Here is a 22,406-nt window from a genome sequence, read left to right on the forward strand (position 1 = left end):
GAGTAGTAGTAGAAGTAAAATAATTTAATATGAATCTAAATACCAAAAAAATTGCCATACCCAAAGCTAAATTTGTAAAAGATTGCTGAAAAAATAATTTCTATAAATACTGAAAAACAAATTACAAAAATAATTTATTAAAAATTTATCGTTTTACTGAAATTTTCCTTCAATGAATTTAAGGAATAAGGATTAAAGCGTGAAAGAATATGCCAAGTAAAACGCATAGAAATACGGTATATTTAACGATTTGCAATGGTAACAATTTTTTCTATTTTTTCTACGGTACTTTTTCTTCTATTTCTCATGGGTTGCATGAGCTATTTACCCGTTCAGTTTGATTTGAATAAGCAAAAACTGTCTTAAAAATTAATCTGGTGAAGGAGTTTTACGGCGAAGTCTGATAAAACGATATGAAAAAGTTTTCTGTTGGCTCAGGGTCGGTAGTCTTGGTTAGTAGCCGTGGAATCTTCGGTTCTACTCTCAAGACAACAGGACAACATTTTTTAAAGAAATTAGCTTGAATTTCAAGTGAAAGTCACAGGCTTTGTTTTTAGCTATATATATATATATATATATATATATATATATATATATATATATATATATATATATATATATATATATATATATATATATATATATATATCACCGTGAATGTCCGAAATCTGGTTCAATTTCTGAAGATTGGTAGCTTTGCGAATCAGCTTTTTCAGTCTTACGCAAGCTATGATGGTAAAAGTTAAAGTTTGGTTAATTTAGGTTAAGTTAAATTTGGTTAAAAACAAAATTTAACATAGCCTAAATTGACCTAACGAAATCTAACCTAATCTAACCTATCATCATCAAACCTCACATTAGATTGAGAAAGTTGACCGGCAACGCGGTCTAAATCTAAGGAGGAGAAAGTTATTGTGGACATTCACGGCAACATATATAACTTAAACATTCATTGCTTTAATACTGTTTCCTGGCAAGTTGTCATTTCTATGCTCAATTAACAAAAAAAAACTCATTCCAAAACAAAATTCAAAGAAAAGTGAAGGGTTGTATATAGGTGATGACAGACAGATATAAAGTAAAATAATATCTCAAACTGTAAAGAACAGAAAAAAAAACTATCAATGAATAGATGAGGCCCAAAACGAAAAGGAATTACAGATTCAATGACATCAGAGTGTCATTTGCACTCTACTGAAAACAATGAGAATTTCATGGAATGTGTTTTTATTTGTCATAGTATCAACAAAGCAAGACTGAAAAACATGTTATTAACCAAGATTACTGAAAAGAATTAATAAAATCAGACTGATTATATGAAGATCTTCGCTCTTTGAAGTCACGTCAATTTTGTATTTATTAACAATATAAGAGAGAAAAAAATCAAATATATATTTTTTTCTGTAAAGTACAAAAGACGCTTTAGTCTTTAATAGGCTAAGAAGGTGTTAATCTTATCTCTATCTGCGGTAATTTTGGTTCTTTTTTAGTTTGACTTAATTACTATAGTAGTTTTCTTCGTTTTTGGTCCCATCTTTTTATTGATAATGATATCTCTTGGCTCTAAGCTGGAATTAGTATTTCATCTATTTCTTCTGGTCTTTGGTGTTTCAGTTTGAATGCATAAAAACTATGACTTTGGATGGCTATTCGTATTTTAAACGTAATTTAGTAACAAACTTGAACAATGGTCTCACTTCAGCTAGATGGGTAGGCGGAAAATTAGTAAGATAAATTGATTAAGAAACTCTGAGCTTGTTAAAACCTTAGATATAGACTAATAAAGGCTTGAATATATAGACTTGGTCTCTGCGTTCAGTACTCACTCAAAAATTCAGATGGACCCCTAAAGCCGTGTATCTATACCCTCATCCGTACCGGAGATTTTCCAGATAAATCCTTTCGGAAACCTGAATGCACAAGATGTTCGAATTATGTTTAATATTCCTTCCAAAATTCCTCCAAAGTTTTCAATAAAACCCTTAGTCATTCCCTATATACTCCGGATAGGCTTTTTTAACAACATAGCTGTTTTAATATGTAATAATATACGTGAGTGCTTATCTTTCAAAACGAAAGAAAAAAAAACAATCAACAGACACATTTTAGTAATATATTGTCAAAATTAGTACAAAATTAGAGGAGATTAGATTGATAGATAGTAATATTTAGTCACATAAATAAACAAACAATAGTAAACAAAAAATCACATACATCATCGCATTAAGAATTAAGAGAAGTGAGAGAATTACTGATTCTCAAATAATAGAAAAAAAAATGTCCAAAATTTCCCCCAGAACACCCCATGAAGGTTTCAACATGATACACTTCGCTATTACTGAGTTACTGCAAATACGCCCTTGTTATGTGCATCTGGAGTGAGGATAGTACCTTTTGTTTTGACTCAATATCTCCCTACTCATTTTCAAGTATCTTCAACTTATTATCCTTAGCTTTTCCTGAGATAATAGAGATACTGCAAATGCGTCTTTGCAGCGATCTACGTAAAGATGGTGTCTTTGGGGGCTAGTCATCATCAAGTTCAATCAAAAGACTGTTGTTTGACTAATAAGAAGCGACTAAGCAAGGTTCAAGTTTTCAAATGAATGTGTTAGAGCATATTTGTTTGAGTGATTTCCTTGTATCTTGACAGAGGTAGAAAATTTGAGTCAGAGAGTAATTTGATCTAGGTGAAATTTTATGCATGAGGAGAATTTTCCGGAAGGTGACCACCAACGAAGGGAGCTGGTACACTAGAAGTACATAAGAAGCTAAAAGAAACTTGCGGTGAAAAACCCATTCAAAACCGTGTTTTTTTTTTTTTTTTGGGGGGGGGGGGGGTTTACTACAAGATGCTCATCCTAAGCTATTGAATTGTGTTTGAAACATAGGCTGGGAGTGATTCGCTGGACACTTTAAATAGGTAAACAAGTAAAATAAATAAAAATTTTCGATAATTTTGAAGAGAAGCCTACAAGATTCTTGGCCTAATTAAATAAAAAAAACTAGTTTTTTTAACTGAAAGTAAGGAGCGACATTAAAACTTAAAACGAACAGAAATTACTCCGTATATGAAATGGGTTGTCCCCTCCGCAGTCCCACCCTCTTTACGCTAAAGTTTGACTCTTTGCCACAATTCTACTTTTTAAAACAATGAAAAACTTTAGCGTAAAGAGCGTGGGCTGCGGAGGGGACAACCCATTTCATATACGGAGTAATTTCTGTTCGTTTTAAGTTTTAATGTCGCTCCTTACTTTCAGTTAAAAAAACTAGTTTTTTTTATTTAATTTCTGAACGTTTTTGAATTAATGCATGTTTGATTTTGGCTCTCCGCACATAAATTATTGAAATGAAATTAGTACATTAATTTTTTTTGGCTAAATGGCTTTCTCTTAGTTTTGATCAGACGATTTTGAGAAATAAGGGGTGGGGAAGGAGGCCTTGCTGCCCTCCAATTTTTCGGTTACTTAAAAAGGCTACTAGAACTTTTAATATTCAACGAACGTTTTTATTAGTAAAAAATATTCGTAACTGAAGAATTAACTTACGTAACAAACTTTTATATTCTTATATTTTTATTATGTGTACGAGGGGGTTTGTACCCTCGTTAATACCTCGCTCTTTACACTAAATCGTAAGTTTTGTCCCAATTCTTTAAGAATGACCCCTGAATCAAAAAGGCCGTAGAATAAATAGTTGAAATCACTAAAAATATTTTAGCATCAAGAGCGAGGTATCTATCTCCTCCTAAATACCTCGCTCTTTATTTTAAAGTATTTTTAGAACCCCTCATATGCGTAATAATCTCTGTTCGTTTTAAATTTCAATGCTATTCCTTACTTTCATTTGAAAAAACGTTTTCATGTTTATTTTTTACTGTTTTTTTTATAGTAATGCTAGAAAATCCTGCGCCCTTTTCATTGAATTTTTCTTCCCCCGTGACATATTCCTCAAAGGAAAGATCCTCCCACAAAGCCCTATCCCATCAACCCCACCCCCCAAACCAAAAAATCCCCATCAAAACGTCTGTACACTTCCCAATAACCATTACTATATGTAAACACTGGTCAAAGTTTGTAACTTGCAGCCCCTCCCTCAGGGATTGTGGGGGAGTAAGTCATTCCCAAAGACATAGTTATTATGGTTTTCGACTATGCTGAACAAAATGGCTATCTTAAAATTTTAATCTGTTGACTTTTGGAAAAAATGAGCATGGGAGGGGGCCTATTTGCCCTCCAATTTTTTGGTCACTTAAAAAGGGCACTAGAACTTCTCCTTTCCGTTAGAATGAGCCCTCTCGCGACATCCTAGGACCACTTGGTCGATAAGATGACCCCTGGGAAAAAACAAAAAAAAAACAAACAAATAAATAAACACGCACCCGTGATTTGTCTTCTGGCAAAAAATACAAAATTCCACATTTTTTAGATAGGAGCTTGAAATTTTTGCTATAGAGTTCTCTGATATACCGAATGCGATAGTGTGATTTTCGTTAAGATTCTATGACTTTTAATGGATGTTTCCCCCTTTTTTCCAAAATAGGGCAAATTTTCTCAGGCTCGTAACTTTTGATGACAAAGACTAAATTAATTGAAACTTAATATTTAGAATCAGCGTAAAAATTCGAATCTTTTGATGTATCTTTTAGTATCAAAATTCCGTTTTTTAGAGTTTCGTTTACTATTGAGCCGGGTCGCCCCTTACTACAGTTCCTTACCACGAACTGTTTGAAAAGAAAATAATTCGGTATTTCGGGGCTTCTGACATTATTACTCCTTTGCGGAAGTTAGGCTCAAAATTGAAAAAGGATTATAGTTTTTCTCTGGGCCCCTTCCACCTCTTAGTTCGTTTATTTTCCCGTTAGTTTTCACCTGTTTTCGCTTTATAGTTGTGTTATCTCTTAGCAGTAGTTATGGTTGTGGTATATATGTTTTATCGCTCGTATAGTTGTGTTATTTTCAAATTATACTCCATAATAGAGAGGCTCCGAACACCCAGCATTGTATATTAAGCTCTTAATTTGACGTTTTTTTCTAACGTGACCAGATTCGTCCTGCGCCCTTTTCATTGAATTTTTTTCCCCCATGGCATATTTCTCCAAGGAAAGATCCTCCCACATAGCCCCCTCCCTCAACCCTACCCCCAAAACCAAAAAAATCCCCCTGAAAACGTCTGTACACTTTCCAATAACCATTATTATATGTAAAGACTGGTTGAAGTTTGTAACTTGCAACCCCTCCCCCAGGGACTGTGGGGGAGTAAGTCATCCCCAAAAACATAGTTATTATGATTTTCGACTATGCTAAACAAAATGGCTATCTCAAAATTCTGATCCGTTGACTTTGGGAAAACAATGAGCGTGGGAGGGGGCCTAGATGCCCTCCAATTTTTTTGGTCACTTAAAAAGGGCACTAGAACTTTTCATTTCCGTTAGAATGAGCCCTCTTATGACATTCTAGGACCACTTGGTCGATACGATGACCCCTGGGAAAAAAGAAAAAAACAAAAAAAAAAACAAACAAATAAACACGCACCCGTGATTTGTCTTCGGGCAAAAAATGCAAAATTCCACATTTTTGTAGATAGGAGCTTGAAACTTCTACAGTAGGGTTCTCTGATACGCTGAATCTGATGGTTTCATTTTCGTCAAGATCCTACGACTTTTAAGGGGCGTTTCCCCCTATTTTCCTAAATAAAGCAAATTTTCTCAGGCTCGTAACTTTTGATGGCTAAGACTAAACTTGATGAAACTTATATATTTAAAATCAGCATTAAAATGCGATTCTTTTGATGTAGCTATTGATATCAAAATTTAATTTTTTAGAGTTTTGGTTACTATTGAGCCGGATCGCTCCTTACTACAGTTCGTTACCACGAACTGTTTGAAAATAGAATAAGAAAGTTTCAATGACAATTACCGCTCAGAAGCGTATAATTATATACCTTAAACAATACTGTAACACATAGGTACAATGCAATGCAATAACACACATACGTACATACCCACACATGCGTATCACAGTCATCCATTTTTAGCATTCCCTGCTTTTTTAAGGCGGGCAGTATCTTAACACTAATTCTGAAATAGATTTTTTTTTGTCTGATAACGCAATCTATTTGTAAATGAAAGTTTGTTTATACGAATCTCTACCTTATCTGCTTCAGATGAATGTACTGGTTGTGCTAAAACATATAAGCCTAGGACCCCTTCACAGACTGTGATGCTAAGAGAAACGAAAGAATTAATAATTCTCAAATAATATAGAAAAAATAAATGGTCTAAATAGTGGAATAATGAGGATTAAGGAGTAAAAAAAAGTTATTCTGTAAGCAGTGGGTAGCTTGCATGACTTACAGACTTTTCTGAAAGTGTAACTGGAGTTAACACCATCCCCGAAGACATAGTTGTTGGACCTTTTGACTGTTTTGGAAAAAAATGGCTATCCCAAAATTTTCTTCATGTGCCTTTGGGAATGGAGGTAGTTCAAATGGCATGGGGGATTGTACTCAAATCAGCTTCAAAATTAAAAAAAAACTTGAACCTTCCAGATCCGGTCTACTGAGCCCCCTCTAACGTTTCTCTGCAGACTTCTTCCATATGAGGTGGCCTGGTGAAAAAATACCAGTAATGCTGTTAAGTCATATTGACCATTTACTTGGTGAGCACTAAAACTATTGGCCTCAAAATTTAAATACAAGATATTACAAAAAAAGCCTCTCATTACGTGGCCTACCGTACTAACACCAGGTTTATTTTTTAGTCCATGTTCGAAGGAAGTTCACAATTTTGCCGAGGAGTAGTATGCTTGATCAGTCAAAAGTCTCTGAAATGAATTGCAAGTTACGAATTAGAAGTTTTTCGACAGTCTCAGTGTTTGTATTTTCATTGCTTGTTTTTAATATTGTTTATTGGCCAGTTGTAATATCTATGTCGCAATATGCTTCAGATTGATTCCAACTGTTGGTAGTTCTTTGAAAGTTCCTTCAATGCATACGGTTTATGATCCTCGTTCCAATTTTGGTGTGTTATTTTCTACAGTCTTACATTTTAATGTTTCAACGTTTGGCAACAGTTTTGTTATTATTCGACGGTTCAAAAGAGCCTTATACATGTCCCAAAATTCTTGTTTTGAACATTGTTTCAAATTTTATTTTGATCTGAAAAATGAGTTGAAAAGGTTTTTGAAATATACGAAAATTGGAAGATTTTATTCGTTCTTTGAGCAAGTTAAGGTCATACCCTAAGAAAAAGTAAGTCTTATCATAATTCTGGTTCAGTAAAAGAGTCGGCCGAAGTTAATGGTTCTAACTAAAGTCGTCTTGTATTTCGGTCTAAGCTTAGCAGTAGGCTTGTCGAAAAATCTCAGGATTTACAGGGAACATTAAGGCTTATCCGTTTCAATTATTGACGTTTCCTAATTTGAAAGAATAATCAGGAAGTTGTAGTTCTATAGCGTATGTCCGATTAAAAAGACATGTGTAACTTAGAAATATTATCAAAATAAATGTTATTAAGGAAATACGTGTAAATATTTATAAGAGACAAGGAAACAAATTAACGGAGCTGCAAAATTGATACTAGTTTGTTGACGACTAACTGCTTGTCAAGGAAATTGGTGGACGTGCTAGTGCATCAAAATAATTAACTAAACTTAAAGTCATAGATAGAAATTGTATGGAAAATCACAATTTTTATTTCAAGGGAAGACCTACATTAAAACTGAAAACTGACAAGATTATCAGGTATGTGTGAAGAACTGCTGTTTTCTTAATCCCAGGCACTTTACGCACTGAAACTGAAAGACCAAAATTGAATAGCGTCTACATTCACCAGTGAATGTTCACTTCTTCTCTCTCTCTCTCTCTCTCTCTCTCTCTCTCTCTTTCCTTGGATTTAGTCAGCTCTGCTAGTCAGAGGAAAGAGAATTTCGGACATTCACCAGTGAATTTTGACATGTATCAGATTTCGGTCTTTCACCGTACCATATACGATAGCCCTTCATTTTGTATGTGATCTGTATATATCTTCTGGAGAATGCAGTACCAGTGATTGTAACATCTCGGAGGCCAAGAGGATATTCAGATAGATTTTTAATAGTTCTAAGTTGATCAGATGTGTCGGAATTTTCACCTAAAGGCATTTTTTTTTCTTTTATTTTTGCAAAAGTCTGGTTTCAAATAGTTCCTGGCAAAATAGTGTAAGTAATATTAGGATTAGGGCTTTTAAGCGAGAGGGCTAATTCTAACGGAAATGAAAAATTCTAGTGCTCTTTTTAAGTGACCAAAAAAATTGGAAAGCACCTAGGCCCCTCCCACGCTAATTATTTTCCCAAAGTCAACGAATCAAAATTCTGAGATAGCCATTTTATTCAGCGTAGTCGAAAAACCTTGTAAGTATGCCTTTGGGGACGATTTATTCCCCTGCAGTCCCCGTGGGAGGGGCTACAAGTTTCAAACTTTGATCAGTGCTTACATACAGTAATGGTTATTGGGAAGTGTACAGACGTTTTCAGGGGTGATTTTCTGGTTGAGGAAGGGGCTGAGAAGAGGGGATATGTCGGGAGAACTTCCCATCGAGGTATTTATCAAGGGGAAGAAATAATCCATGAAGGGAGGGCAGGATTTTCTAGCATTACTTAAAAAAAATGAAAAAATAAATATGAAAGTTTTTTCAACTGGAAGGAGGGAGCGGCATTAAAACTTAAAACGAACAGAAATTATTACGCATATGAGGGGCTCACCTCCTCCTAATACCTTGCTCTTTATGCTAAAGTATTTTTAGTAATTTCAACTATTTATTCTACGGCTTTTGTGATTCAGGGGTCATTCTTAATGAATTGGGACAAAATTTAAGCATAGAAATTAAATAAGAAAACAAGTCTTTTAACTGAAAGTAAGGAGCGACATTAAAACTTAAAAGGAACAGAAATTACTTCGCATATGAGAGGGGCTGCTTCCTCATCAACGCCCCACTCTTTACGCTAAAGATTTTTACTGTTTTAAAAAGAAGAGTTGAGAGAAAGATTCAAACTTTAGCGTAAAGAGTGGGCAATGATGAGGAAGCAGCCCCTTTCATATACGAAGTAATTTCTGTTCGTTTTAAGTTTTAATGTCGCTCCTTACTTTCAGTTAAAAAAACTTTTTTTTTATTGAATTGTAAGTAAGGAGTGACACGGCTCAATAGTAACTGAAACTCTAAAAATCAAAATCTTTGTTATCAATAGACATAACAAAAGAATTAACTTTTTATACTGATTCCAAATATATAAGTTTCATTATGTTTTAGTTTTACTACTCAGAGGCTACAAGCCAGAGAAAATGTGCTTGATTTTTGAAAGAAAAGGGGGAAGTAACCCTTTAAAGTCATGGAATGCTAATGAAAATCACACCATCAGATTCAATATATCAACGAAGCCAACTGTAGAGGTTTCAAGATCCTATCTACAAAAAATGTGGAATTTTGTATTTTTTTTTGCCAGAAGAAAGATCAAGGATGTGAGTTTATTTTAATTTTAATATGTTTTTCCAGGGATGATGGTTTTGATCCAACGGTCCTAGAACATCAGAAGAAGGATCACTTGAACGGAACTTAAAGATTCTAGTGCCCTTTTAAGCGCCCAAAAAACTGGAATGCAGCAAAGCTCCCTCCCACGTCCATTTTTTCTAAAAATATATATGAATATATTATGAACAAAATTTCGTTCACCTTTTTCCCGGGGCAATAGGGGTCATATCCTCTCCAGAGGTACAGTTGTTCGGCTTTTAAATTATACTGATCAATATATTTCTCAAAATTATAGTCAGACATCTTTGGGAAAAAATAAGTACAGAAGGGGGCTAGTTGTTCAATAGTAGCTTATTTTTGGTCACTTAAGAGGGGTATAAGATCTTCTAATAGCCTTTTTGACGAGTCCCATGACCATTGGCTTGATACCGTCACCCCTGAGAAAAAAAAACAAGGCCAACAAATAAATACACATCCGTGGTCTTTTTTTCTGGCAAAAAAGACAAAATTGTACATTTTTGCAAATAGAGACCTGAAACTTCTAAAGTTCTTTAATATGCTTGATCTGATGGTGGAATTTTTATTAAAACCATTTTATTTTTTTAGTTGTTTTCCTCTTTTCCCAAAATCAGGCAAATTTTCTCAGGCTTTTAGATTTTGATGGTTAACATTAAACTTCATTTATGTATTTGGAATCAGCATAAGAAGCCAATTCTCTTGATGCATCTATTGTTGTTAAACAATAGCTGTGGTCACTATTGATTCGAGTTGCTCCTCACTCACAGTTTGTTGCCACAAACTGTTTTGTTGATAATTTTTGTGATATTTTACTGGGTAAATTTTATGAATGTTGCGCCTCACATTCGATCAACCTAACCCGCTGCCATTTTACTAGGGTTGGGCTATATTTAAGAGAGTGAGGGTTTTTTAATCAATAATATTTTGCATCTTTCAGAAGTGGTTAAAATACGTTCCGCTTTCACTCAAAATGAAAAGTGCAGTTTTTAGAGTACTGATGGTACGGCAAGAGCGGTAAAGTCTATATTTGCCTCCCTTGAGAAAAAACTTAGATCCGGCTTTGGGTTAATTTCTTTAATGAATTTCGTTTTCACCTATCTTGGCTTACTTTTCTGTATTGTCTGTGTTACTCTATTGACCTCGGTAGCTTGGATTTTTGACATTCTGAGTTTCATCATTTTTTTTTTTTTTTTTTTTACGTTCTTTCCTTAATATTACTTTGTTAAATTCCTATGTATGAGCTTTGGTAGGTTTGAGCCGTACTTGGTGGATGAATTTGTCATTTTATGTTTTTGTGCAGGTTCAGATTGTGTATGTGTGTCTTTTTTTTGTATTTTTAGATTTTGATTTTTTTCTATTTATAGTTATTGTGGACTTATTTACCTGCTTAAAGGTATCTCTTAAGATTTCCTTATGGCTGGTTTGGCGTGTGATGTATTGATTCGTATTCTGACTTCTGTATGTTGAGAGATATCTATATTCTTTTCCTTGGTCGAATTAGCTGTTTGGGAAGCTGTTTGGGAGTTCATCCGGAATAAGGCAGACTCTGTCTGCTGACCACGTGCCTCTGGATATGGGGCTTCTCCCCTAACTAAACACTCCGATCAGGACGGCCGCAACCTCATGTGGCGGGTGGAGCCCACCCTGGGAATCTGAGTAACTAGGTTTAACCTAGCTCTAATCAGATTCCAGGCCTAGGGTCAGTTGGGCTAGCGACCGTCCACCCGAAAATTAAGTGCTACGAAAAGTGACAATATAGCCTCGGACCCGGATTCCCTTTTAAGATCTCGATCATCGCGCGTCAATGGACACGCTGACGACGTCAGAAAGACTGACAGACTAAACCTTATGGACCGAAGGGGGCTACGAATAGCCACCTGGAACGTCTTGAGTTTGAATGCACCTGCGTCAAAGAACCTTCTCTCTGAAGAACTTCGCAAGAATAAAGTGTCAATTGCAGGTGTTACAGAAGCACGTCTTACCGGAAGCGGAGAAGAGCGAATAGGTAACAGTGACTCATTGCCCTGGTCTGGAGGAAGCTCGAGAAGGAATGGTGTTGGCCTTGCACTAAATAGCCTTACAAGAAAGGCCTTACTTTTACACGAAGCTGTATCGGACAGATTAATGAAGGCCCGCTTTGGACAAAAGCATGGCAAGATGACTGTCATCGTATGCTGTGCCCCGACCAATAATTCTGATGATGCAACTAAGGAGGATTTCTACTCTGCTTTGTCCAGATGCCTTGCAACAGTACCCCCCATGATATAACTCTTCTTCCTGGCGACTTTAATGCGACAGTGCGTGATGATATGGGTTTATGGCGTGGCACAGTTGGTCCTGTATCCCCGACCCACTTAACGACAATGGGCTCCACTTACTTGAACTGTGCCGATCTCAAGACCTTTACATTGCAAACACCTACTTCCAACGCAAAACCATTCATCAGTACACGTGGTATAATAATGACGGTCGTACAAAGAAGATGATTGACTACGTCATTAGTTCCATACGCTGGAGATCATTGGTGAAGAACTGCAGAACTTACAGATCAGCAGAGCTTGGAAACGCGGACCATAGGCTTGTGTGCGCCGATCTTCGGCTTCGCCTCCATGCACAACGATCGAAAAGAAAACCCGTCGCTGCAGATATTGGGAAACTAAAGGAACCAGATACTCGCCACAAGTACAGTATCGAGATATCGAATCGCTTCGAGGCCCTTGGCTCACTTAATAGCAGCGAAGATCTCTGGAAGCATTTTAAATTGCGGACCAGTGAAGCAGCACAACTAGTGCTTGGCAAGAGGAGTTATCCAAAGAAATCGTGGCTAACTAATGAAACACTGCAAGTCATAGAGTAAAGACGGAAGGCAAGACTTCTTGGGGACATGACCACATATCGGAGGCTCAATGGAGTGCGGAACAGACTCATTCACCGGGATAGAACCCAGTTTGCTGCAAGGAAAGCCGATGAAATTGAGCTAGCTGCAAAAAAGAAAGACATGGGCAGTCTATTCAAGCATCTCCGAGACCTCACTGAAAAAAAAACTCCCACCTTGGGTCCCGTCCTGTCCAGGGATGGTGCACTTCTCTCTGACGAAAGTTCTTGATTTGAGCGGTGGAAGGACCACTTCTGTTGGTTCCTCAACAATACTGGTCCGTCTGCGCCTCCTAATGATAGTCCCAGCCAACCATGCAGTCAAAGACCTGGAACAGATGTTCCTCCAGATGAGCCTTTCAGCCCCTCAGAAATTGGACATGCAGTAAAAAGACTCAGGAATAATAAAGCTGCTGGTATCTGTGGCTTAAACTCAGAGCTGCTAAAATATGGAGGTCCTGCAATGCTCCTGTTTCTACACACCCTGTTCTCTACAATCTGGCAAACAGAGATTATTCCCGAGGATTGGCGGAAGGGTGTCATCATCCCCTTATGGAAGAGAAAAGGCTCGAGAAGCGACTGCTCCAACTACTTGGGAATAACCCTACTGTCAGTCCCTGGCAAACTGTTTTCAATGGTCCTGCTGGATCGATGTCGGAGCATCATTCGAAAAATCCGTCGACCGGAGTAAGCTGGTTTTATGTCAGATCGTTCAACCATCGAGCAGATTTTCACGATTCGACAAATATGCACAGAGTTCCGACAGAAAGCATTTATTGCCTTCGTTGACTTCCGTGCTGCATTTGACTCAGTCGATCGAAAAGCTCTTTGGCGGATTCTAGAGTTGACTGACCTACCCGAAAAATATTGCAGACTTCTCAAGGCGCTACACCATGGGACGGAGAGCTATGTACAAGTAAGTGGTCGGCGCAGCCCGTTCTTTCAAATCACGACAGGGGTGCGCCAAGGATGTGCAGTGGCCCCGGAGCTCTCCAATGTCATCATAGATTACGTTATGACAAAAACCACTTCACGTCTCAGCTTTGGGCTCAAATTCGGAGATCATACCATCTCAGATGTCGATTTTGCCGATGACTTGGCCATTCTGGCGGACTCCATGGAGCAGCTGCTGGAAGCGCTCCGAATTCTGCGAGAAGAGGCTGCCAAAGTAGGACTGCATATAAAGTGGAACAAAACTAAAATTATGGCCATAGACCCGTCTTCTCCTGCTGTTGACTCTCCAGTTAGCCTGGACAGCACCACTAGCATCGAGGTTGTTAAAGACTTCACCTACCTGGGCTCCGTAATTTCTTCAAATGGCTCACTTTTCCCCGAGCTGCAGGCAAGATTATCTAAAGCGTCTTCTGTCATGGGTAGACTGAATCGTCACCTCTGACGAAAACCAAATATCAGTCACACAACGAAACTGCGGATCTTCAACGCTCTAGTCGGCTCTGAGATGCTTTACGGAGCTGAGACATGGCAAGCATCAGCTGCAACCCTCAAGAAAATAGACATATTTCATGCAAAGAGCCTGAGGAGGATTGAGGGCCTACGATGGTCCGACTTCGTCAGCAATGAAAAGCTTTTGCAGCTCACAAAGCAGTCTCGGTTTTCAACTCAAGCAGCCAAGCGAATCTTACGATGGTTCGGGCATCTGCTTCGAATGCCACCACATTTACCCGCAAAGATGATCTATGACTTCGACCCTATCAAAGTTGGTTGGAAGCGACCTCGACAGCCTGTCCAAGTTCTTGGCGATGGCAAACGTCAGACAGGGCGAAGAGCAAATACTCGCCATGGACCGAAGTGGGTGGAGGAGGCAGACGTCACTCTCTACGCCGAGCAGTGCCCGGCAGGAGACTTAAGTCAAAGTCAAGAAGTGTTTCAATTGTGTTTCCTGCTATAATTGTTCTTACTGATATGTATTGATTTGACGTTTTTTCTTGTCCTGGTTAAAAATGGGTTTTTAGAATGCTGTGTATCAAGGTGAAATGTTTTTGGCTTTCCACTTTTTACTGGTATTGAATCCAATGAATTCTGTGGTTCACCATATCAACCATATCACCATTTCACCATATCAAGTTTATATTGTTTTGCAAGACGCGTGAGAACATGGACTTGAAAAACCTTGTCCTTTATCATGACAATCTTATGGACTCAAGTTAATAAATTATGGTTCAATTCGTTCTTGAAATCCCTTTTTCTATTGTGTATGTAAGTATAATCCGGAATCTATAGCACTCATTCAATTTATGTAACTGTCTCTTTTGGCAGCGTAATTATATATACGAGGAGCTTTGACATGGGGGAATTTTCCGGGGAAAATTTTCCAGGCAGAATTTTCATTGAAGAGGAAGTTTACTGCAGACAGGAGAATTTTCGTGTGCTAGATTATTTTTTAATCGAGAACACTTTCCACGACGGTGGGGGATGTTTTACAAAATAAGTCTGAAATCAAATTCAAAACAGAAGTTTTTTACAACTGAAGGTAAGGAGCAGCATCCAATCCAAAGGGAATTCAATCCATATATGAGAGGGGCTATCCCACCTTTTCATGCTTAAATTTTATTGTTTCTCTTAATACTCAGTGGAAAAAACTTTTTTATCTATTTAACAAATAACGTAAACCAAAGCAACCAATGTGCTTTACAAGTAGTCCATTATTATTATTATTATGTGTTCCTATAGTATTAATAAGAACATAACAAGAACATATTATTGGAGATAGAGGAGAATGTGCATGAACGCCTAAATATTAGTCCTAAATTATTTAGTGATATGGGTAGAACATAATAATAATAAGAAATTTGGAGAGGAGACGCCCAGACACAGGAAACCCCTTCGGAAATTCTGTTTTCTTGCTAATTTACATAAATCAATACCTTTTGGCAGAGCACCCCCCCATTCCCTCATAAATATATATATATATATATATATATAAATATATATATATATATATATATATATATATATATATATATATATATATATATATATATATATATATATATATATAATGATTTCAGAAGAGGGAAGGGGAAGAACTTTTAAAAAAGACTAAAAATAGAAGAATTATATGGAAAATATAAGAAATTATAGGAACTATCGTAAATATATGGTGATAAGAGGGATCTAGCATTGACCTTTATCTTTAGTTCCTGGAAAAAACAGTAACAGTGATAGAATTTTGCTTGGGAATTTCTTGTTTTGCTCATACAGCCTGAGTATGAGATATATTGAAATTAATCAATTCGTTACTGGCTTTAATATTTGGATCTGGGACAAGAGCACTTAACATATCTAACTTTGCTGGAGTGCTCTTGGGTCTCTTCCTCAATTTCCTTGTGAGTTATACCTGTCAACTGTAAAGATTTTCTAATGTTAATTGACGTTGATAACTAACTAAAAACTAATTTTTTTAACATGTTTGGAATACCCAGTTAAAACAAACATTTAATTCATTGATATTAAGTACAGTTTTGGGAAATTATCCTCATCATCTGCAGAAAAATAGTAGTAGTAAAAAATTGTAGTAGCTATATCAGTAGTAGCAATAGTATATGTAGCAGCACCAGTATGCATAGATTGCCTTTTGGGCAGTTGAAAATCCCGCTCATCATGTCCTGAAAATTCAAACTATTGCTCTAAGTGATTCCTCTGAATCTTTTGAAATACCCTTTTGAGCTAGCCTTGTGACAACATTTATCCAGGCAGTGTTCTTGATTTAATTTAACTTGCCCCTCCCTATTCCCTAAATATTTTCACCATATCCCCCTTTGCCTTAGTAGCGTCTCAATGGAAGTAGTAGTCGTAATATTAGCGGTAGTACTAGTAGTAGTGGCAGTTCTAAAGTAGCAGTAGTAATAGTAGTAGTAGTCTAGTAGTAGTAGTTAGTAGTAGAAGAAAAAGATGTAACGCAGTAGTGGCGTGTATACATTGCATTTTATTCAATTGAAAATCTTCTTCATCATTCTCTGAAAGTTAAAGCTTATACCTTAGGCCGTTCCTGAGATAAGCCCTTTTGTTAATCTGTATAGAAAAAGAGTGTTTTGATTTAGTTCAACTCTTCCCTCAAAATTCTCTAAAAGTTTTCCTGTAGCCTGTTTTGGACACCAGAGGTCACACAAGCCTTCCTATCCTATAGTAATAATAAGTGAATTGCCAACCTTACTGCTCTTATACTGTGGGCTTCGGGGGGTTTTAGACATCCCAAGATGTATAGTTAGCTATTGGAACTTTAACTATGCTGAAAAAAGTGGCTATCGTTAAGTTTTTATCTGATGCCAGCTGCAATAATTTTTAAATCTTTACTTCAGCAATAAAACCGTGTCAATGCACTGCCTGTCATATTGATGCATGAGAAGATCAAATAATGATACATAGATTCGACTATACATATAGATAGACTATAAACTAAGCAGAGACTATGACAATAGTGTTATTTACCATTTACCTAAATCTGCTTTCATTATATCGTTGAATTTAGTATTCTTTATAAGAAATTGACGATTTTTGTAACTACACATCTTTTCATATATTTTGATGGCTTTCACTCTGTGTTATTTGCATCTTTCTACTAGTTGATTGGTTCTCCGTTCTTAGTTGTTATTAATTCAACAGTTTTTACGTTCTTCACTTCAGAAACAGTATCCAACTCTTGAAACTCCTTGGCTGTCTGTAGTTTCCTTCTTTCAGGTTAATAAAAGTAATTTGTTTTTGTCTCAATATAAAATCTTGTGTAATGCATAAGGAAGTCAAAGAGATTCTTGGTTGTAAATTTTCTAAGTTTTTCAAATCAGTTTGTCCAATACATTAAGCATTTAACATATCAGAGAGGAATGAAGGTTCTGGAGGTGCAAACATTGGAACTCCGAAGAAATTGATCTGGCTTCATTAACAATTATCGTAGTTTCCGTGGCATTCGCAATGTGCCGCCATATTTGGTTTGTGAACTTCTGAAGTATCAGACCCAAAGTCAGCCTACGCTTAAAATTTATTCCCTTCTCCCGAAATCTCAAGAGCACGCTTCAGTTTTCTGCTTTGCTAATACGGTTCACAAGTAAGGAAACCTTGAGATCCCTTTGTCCTTAATCGAGAGCGATATTGTAGATCTTTTTTCTACTCAGGGCACTATATCAATATATTTTTCACTAAGTATCAATTTACTTTGTAAATTTAGTTTTCGGCCCTTTTATTTGGTTAGAATTCGCTTTTACCATTAAGTTTCTCTCGGTCAAGGGAAGTCTGGAATGATTGAACGGCTAGCATTATTGACAGTACATTCAAATTAAACCAAATATTTTATTATACATTTAAATACTTAGCAATACTGTTCACTTAGTAGAGATAAGTATGACTAAAATGGTGAATACTCAGACATGAGGATGATCGCTGGCCAATATACACAGTTAAAACTCAGCAATACTAGAAAAAACACGGTTGGCTCTGTGAATTTTGTCGTAAATGGAAACCAATAGTTGACTTTCTTACCAATTTCCTTAGATGCGTGTTTAGAGTTATTCTCTGGAAATACAGATAGTTTGCGACGGATTAAGACTGCAAAAAAAAGAATATACATAAAAAAAAAAATCAAAGTTACCACATTACTTAGATGAAATAGATTGTCTATTCTTTTTTGAAATAGGGACGTATTAAAAAAAAAAAAAAAAAAAAAAAAAAAAAAAAAAAAAAAAAAAAAAAAAAAACCGGTCCCATGCATTTGAACCTCCGGTTGACTATGCTCCGTTCAAATTAACCCATTTAAATGAGTCCTCGCTCTACTCAACCCCTGTTCGAATCAACCTCCGTGCAATTCGGCCCCCGTTTACCTCCGACCCCGTTCAAGTCAACTCAGTTTCCACTAAATCCCATTCAATTCAATTCCAAGCAGCTAAACACTCCGACAATTCAATACTCATTTAACTCAATTCCCTGTAGAACACCCCCCTTCCTTGCACCTCAACCCCCATTTAACTCAATCTCCATTTAAATCAACTCCATAGAATTCAGCTTTCATTTAACCGAACCTCATGCAGCTCAAATTCCATTTAAGTCAATCTTATTTGACTCATCCACCATTCACTTCAACCCTTCTTCAATCAACAATATAATATAAGTCAGAGATCCCTTCGCCAAAAATTTGGCTATTAGGTGATCAAAGTAGAAAAAGTGGGGTAATATATAGTACTGATTACGAATATGAATATTATGTATTCGACCGGGGGTGCTAATCTTCTAAATTTGAAAAAATCGGGTTTTTTCCCTTAAAAAATATGTTTTACAAAAGCTTTCAACAATGATCACGTGGTCCATGGTAATCAAAACCACTGATTAAGAGTTCACCACAATTCTAATGACCTTAAAACCCGCAATTTTATAGTTTTCTTTCGTAAAAAAAATTACTTAAATATTCAAGCATTTGAGGAATAGCAGAAAGTTGTGCTATGACTGCTTCTAACAGCAACTCCTAGCTATTTTGCGCAATTTACTTCTTAAAAAACAAACAATAAAAAATACCATCTCAGCATGTTAAATTTATCATCTGAGTCTAAATTATAGATAGAAGAAACTTTGAAAACTACAGAACAAGAAAAATTGATTATACAGCATATAAGAAGCATTTAAACATTTCCCACCACAGCCACAAAGTAAATCACAGGTTCTACTTCCCCTACATGAACAATTTTTCTGCACACCGCTTGCAAAACCAGTACACAGGGGTAAAACATTATAGGCATATAAATTGGGTGGACACAACTGACCTAACCTTGCCATCTTGGAAAGTCCATTTGAACATGTAAAGGATCTAGAAAAAGTGACTTTCGTCTTATAGCATAGCACTAAAATGTAGAGTCAATAAGGCGGCAAATATTTAGGCCCCCGCTTTCAAGAGTATAAATATATTCAAAAGTGGTAAAGAGAGGTAAGAGGATGTGGATTTTTACCTGAGAAGGGAAAAATGACTTTCCTACAAGTTTAAAGAAAGAGTTCTTGCAAAAAAAGTACCCAACATACACCTCTCTATCTCTTCCAAACCTAAAGCAATTCATTCCTGCAATCCCCATTTATCGATAACCTTAGCCAAAATTTCTATTCCCTTAGAGAACATAAAAACAACCATATTACAGCCCAAAAATGTATGAAGAAGGCAAATGAAAAAACAAAAACAAAAGAAAGCAGATAGTTTGGTGAATTCCTGCAACGTTGTTGCACAAGCACTGAATATTCACGAAATCAGAAACAAGCTTTTCGTTTTTTTTAAAATTGGATTGGTATCCAAGGAATAGCTTATATTGATAAAACAAAAGTAAAACAATGTGTATGTCATTTGCATCGACATATACGATACCGATACCGATACCGGTACACGGAGTAGTCCGTGTACAATAGAGCTCTAGTATCCACCTCCTTCTGGTACAACTCAAACGCTGTTCCAAGCCAGTATCAATGCTTCCACTTCTGCTGAGCATAAATCTTTTCTTCCGGTCTTGAAAGCCTTCAGAGATGCAGACACTCAAAGCTGCTTGCAGCATAAAAGGTAAGTCTTCAAAATCGTCAAATGAAAGTTAAATAATTTTTTTTTTGCCTTGGAATTTGATAGAATCGAGTTCTAATCATCTGGTTTTGAGTGTATACCTAGAAACACTGCAAATTTTTGAGGAGATCTTCGTGCTTGAGGCAACCATCCAGTCCTTCAAGCACATCATATAGCCTTTTGTGTCACAATATCTAAATATCCCATCATTTCTATCTACAAGGACATGCAGCTCTTTAAAGTTACCGTTAAAAGACACAAGAGTAGAGACGTTTGTTTTGCATGGCTCACAATGGTTTCTGATATTTCAATGGATTTTTATGTACGGCATTAAGTTTTCAACTCTTGATTGAGTCGATTCCCAAATAATCCCCACAATAAGAGGTCACTCATTAAAATTATCTTTTGTTTTGACATACTCAAGGAGAACTGACTTGGCTCTTGACCAAACTACATTCATCTCAGTAATAGCACTTTTCTCAGATATAGAAGGTGTATATAGAAGAAGCTCATCGAACAAAACTCTTCTGATGGTGAAGCCCTGCTTGTATAGTATCAGCAGTACCCAACAATACCCTTTAGACAGTTTTAAGCTCAGCATTGATGAAACTGTTATAAAAGTCTGGGTTTTCTTTTTTGTTTTACCCGATATTTACTCATGATCTTCACTTTTCTAAGGACAGCCTTATCTCCACAACTCAAGTGCTCTACTTCCAATAGCTGTGGACAATAGCTTGCACACTAGCTTGCACATCGAGAAGACTGTCAGCAATCTCATTACCTACTATGTCAAGAGTAAGAATACTGAGCAAATATTCATCACTCTACCGAAAAGGGTGGAACCTTGATTCCATAGCACACTTTACGCAAACAAATGTTTTTTGCTGTTATAGGAAGGGTAATCTTCATTGTGAGTGGGGTTATAGGAAGGTACAATACATAGTTTCTCTTTGAATTTAGCTGAGACTGAGGCACAAAAAAGGAAAAGTTAAAGACCATTTCACAAGTCCCAACTTATTCATCGTAATCCTTGTCAATCTACCCTTTGTCTTTCCATTCAAAGCAATAGTGGAATCTATTGCATGATGAGGGGTATGGAATTGAATTTGAATTTCGCCTCTTCACTTTGACCGGTCCATTACATTATGTTGGCTGTAACCTCAGGGATCTCATATTTATAGTTTACAAAACTTCAATTTCATCGAAAAAATAATACACGATAAGTCCTTTGAATCGATACAATAATTTGCAAAAGCTCCCTAGTACAGAAGAGAGAGAGCCTCAAAAACTAAGGTATGAATAGCAAGGGCCTTACAATACGGTTTTCCATTCATTAATTTCTTCGTGGTTCCTTCAAGTGGATTTCCAGCCTCATAAATAAGCTCTGCTAAAACAGAGCGTGTCATTATGTAGCCAATCGTACCCATTAAGTTCATTAAATTATTGAAATGAATATTGAAGTCCAAATACAAAAACCAACTGTCAAATACAACGACCCTTACATGTGGTATACCTCAGGGAACTAAGCTAGTGACCTACCCTATCCTTGTTACTTTGCAACATGATAGCTACGCGGCACAAAGATTGCACAAAGTTTGCAGACAATTTAACAATGAAAGTACTACTGAAGTAAAACGAAATCCTAGACCTACAGGAAATGGTAACGACACTGGAGCGAGATTTTTCAGCAAAAAAAAAAAAACCATAAATAGAACGAAATCACAAATAATGAAGATTTCACTTTTAAATCATAGGGTACCAGATTTACCTGAAGTTGGTATACCAGTAGTTCAGAAAATGAGAATTCTGGATGTCATTTTTAGCGATACATTGACATGGGACGACCATATAAATAATTTAATTTCCTAAATTATCCCTCTACTAAGGTCTTTGGCAAAATTACGCCGGTTTAATCTAAGCAAAGATGCAATGCTTACTTACTACAAAACTCACATGAGACCAATTCAAGAATATGCCTGCCCAGTCTAGCACGCTGGTCTCACAAAAGATCAAACTAACAAAATTGAGGGAATACAAAAGCGTGCATTGCGAGTGATTTTGGGGGATACACTGTTACCTTATGAAGAATATCTTGTTCTATCAGGTCTAACAATGCTTGGCAACTTCTAATGGGTTTTAGACATGACCTTCTCTCATCACAGAAGCATCGCGATATACTACCAACGAATATTATACAAAACAACCACGACACACAGCACCGCAACAAGCTACAGTCATACAACCCCGGTACAGCACAGCGATATAGGAAATCATTCCGACAATATTTCACAACTCACTTTAATTTATAGTTTATAAATTGTGACTATTTATTTTGATATACCGCGATAAATTATTTGTTATTGTCATTGAAACTATCCATTCTGAGGAAAACGTCAGAATATGCTGAAAGATTTTTTGCTCTCACTGCCTGGTTGCATGTAACAACAGTGGAAACTTAGCCTTAGTTTTCAA

At 36.5% G+C, this 22,406-nt stretch overlaps 4 protein-coding genes across 4 annotated transcripts in view; 3 read left to right on the plus strand and 1 right to left on the minus strand.

Annotated features, from left to right (window-relative positions):
• Positions 1-7,323, plus strand: part of LOC136032494 (gamma-aminobutyric acid receptor subunit delta-like) — a 65,768-nt gene extending 58,445 nt beyond the window's left edge. Inside the window, exon 8 of the mRNA XM_065712818.1 lies at positions 6,762-7,323. Within this exon, the coding sequence (XP_065568890.1) occupies positions 6,762-6,952 (191 nt within the window). The 3' untranslated portion in view covers positions 6,953-7,323. The remainder of the gene's footprint in view (positions 1-6,761) is intronic.
• Positions 7,324-11,371: 4,048 nt separating this feature from the next.
• On the plus strand, positions 11,372-11,791 carry LOC136032589 (uncharacterized). Its single transcript, XM_065712886.1, has one exon. The coding sequence runs from the start codon at positions 11,372-11,374 to the stop codon at positions 11,789-11,791; it is 420 nt and encodes a 139-aa protein (XP_065568958.1).
• A 49-nt stretch (positions 11,792-11,840) lies between these two features.
• Positions 11,841-12,380, plus strand: LOC136032666 (craniofacial development protein 2-like). The gene has a single exon (XM_065712992.1). The coding sequence runs from the start codon at positions 11,841-11,843 to the stop codon at positions 12,378-12,380; it is 540 nt and encodes a 179-aa protein (XP_065569064.1).
• A 5,307-nt stretch (positions 12,381-17,687) lies between these two features.
• Positions 17,688-22,406, minus strand: part of LOC136032740 (gamma-aminobutyric acid receptor subunit rho-2-like) — a 70,271-nt gene continuing 65,552 nt past the window's right edge. Inside the window, exon 7 of the mRNA XM_065713112.1 lies at positions 17,688-17,956. Coding sequence (XP_065569184.1) covers positions 17,757-17,956 — 200 coding nt within the window. The 3' untranslated portion in view covers positions 17,688-17,756. The remainder of the gene's footprint in view (positions 17,957-22,406) is intronic.

The sequence above is a fragment of the Artemia franciscana genome, chromosome 1, assembly GCF_032884065.1.
Source record: "Artemia franciscana chromosome 1, ASM3288406v1, whole genome shotgun sequence".
Taxonomy (NCBI): Eukaryota; Metazoa; Arthropoda; class Branchiopoda; order Anostraca; family Artemiidae; genus Artemia; species Artemia franciscana.